This window comes from Cyprinodon variegatus, unplaced genomic scaffold (assembly GCF_000732505.1).
Source record: "Cyprinodon variegatus isolate N-32 unplaced genomic scaffold, C_variegatus-1.0 Scaffold1059, whole genome shotgun sequence".
In the NCBI taxonomy this organism is placed as follows: Eukaryota; Metazoa; Chordata; class Actinopteri; order Cyprinodontiformes; family Cyprinodontidae; genus Cyprinodon; species Cyprinodon variegatus.
This window is the reverse complement of record NW_015151512.1, coordinates 235,689-237,119: the sequence shown is the minus strand read 5'-3', so window position 1 is coordinate 237,119 and position 1,431 is coordinate 235,689. Positions and strand designations below refer to the sequence as shown.

The 1,431-nt window shown below is 41.2% G+C and overlaps 1 protein-coding gene across 1 annotated transcript in view; it reads right to left on the bottom strand.

The window, feature by feature from the left end:
• LOC107101151 (transcriptional enhancer factor TEF-1-like) overlaps positions 1–1,431 on the bottom strand; it is an 82,028-nt gene that overhangs the window by 29,220 nt on the left and 51,377 nt on the right. The window contains exon 8 of the mRNA XM_015399942.1: positions 809–936. Within this exon, the coding sequence (XP_015255428.1) occupies positions 809–936 (128 nt within the window). The remainder of the gene's footprint in view (positions 1–808; positions 937–1,431) is intronic.

The following is a 1,431-nucleotide window of genomic DNA, read 5'->3' as shown; positions in this document are numbered from 1 at the left end:
TATCGGTATCGGATCGGAAGTCCAAAAACAATATCGGTATCGGATTGGAAGTGCAAAAACCTGGATCGGGACATCTCTACTATTGAAATCTGATTTTTTTTTACATTTTTGCAAAAAAAGTCCTAACTGGATTAGCCCTACTACCTCCTTTACAGCTTCAGTGAAGGATTGATGTCATTGTAAATATGAACAAAGTGCTTTATATACCAAAAAAAGAAGCACAAATAATGATACCCCAGCAGGATGTGGTAATCTATCAGAAAGAGTTACTGGAGTACACATTTTAACAAGTCCTTTAATGTGACTATGCTGCTTTACACTAAATAATCCTCTAAGTTTATACGTGAAACTTTTAGATCGTAGTTGTAAATGTCCATTTAATGTTGGCGTTATATGCAGCTAAGGACGCATCTAGCTCCATTTATTTACAGTAGAGTAAATCATGCAGGGAAGGTGACGCTGCTACACAATAGAATCCATTTCAAAGCCACTGTAGGACATTTTTATGTACTATCCAAACAGAAAGCAACAAGATGAATGCCAGCTGTCTGTGAGCCCAAGGTAGAAAAATGACAATGGATCCCTGATGTGGCAAGATGACAGATAGGCAGAGCAGACGGAGAGATAGAGCTTTATAAAGGTTATTCATACAAGGAGACACACAAAAGGCTTTAATGCTGTTCTCTGCTGTAGGGTTATCTGTCATCTCTGTTTATAGGACAATAGGGAGTGCTTATTGTAGACTGCTGTCTCTGTCTGACTGTCTGTGTGTGTGTGAGTGTGAGTGTGTGTGTGAGTGTGTACTCACTGCCTCCTGATCCCTCTGCGTCTCTAAGAAAGATGAAAACTCCACCAGTCGTAGTTTGGTGGTGCCGATGGATCGCCCCTGCCATGCTGGCTCTCTGTGGGTTTGGGCAGCTGCAGCAGGCTCATAGGCTGAAGAACACACCATCAAGGAAAAAGAAGGAAAAACACATAATCAAAAACTGTTTAGTGCTTCCTGCCATGGAAGGGATTCTGTTCCTCTAGTAGAGGGAAGATGCTCAGGTTCAAACTACAGACATGTCTCCCTCCATGTCTCCTCCCTCCCTCCCTCCCTCCCTCCCTCAGGTTTGCTTTTGCTAAAAAGTTGAGGTTTCTCATTACTGTCACCAATAGGGGGGTCCTGAAACAACGCCTTCATTACTGATGAGATGACGAAACGGCAGCTTTCAGTATTCAAAAATACAGATGTTAACGTGATATAATATCAGCATGAATCAGAAATGTTTACTTCTTATTTTGCATTGTGCAATATTAGAAAAGTTTTCATCAGTTATATTTCTCAAATAGAGAACAATAGTCGATAACATCAGGTACGAGAAAAACTGGCCCATATCTTATCAATCAAGTAAAGTGGGTAGAGGGCGTGCAGGTGGAACAGTAGTTAGC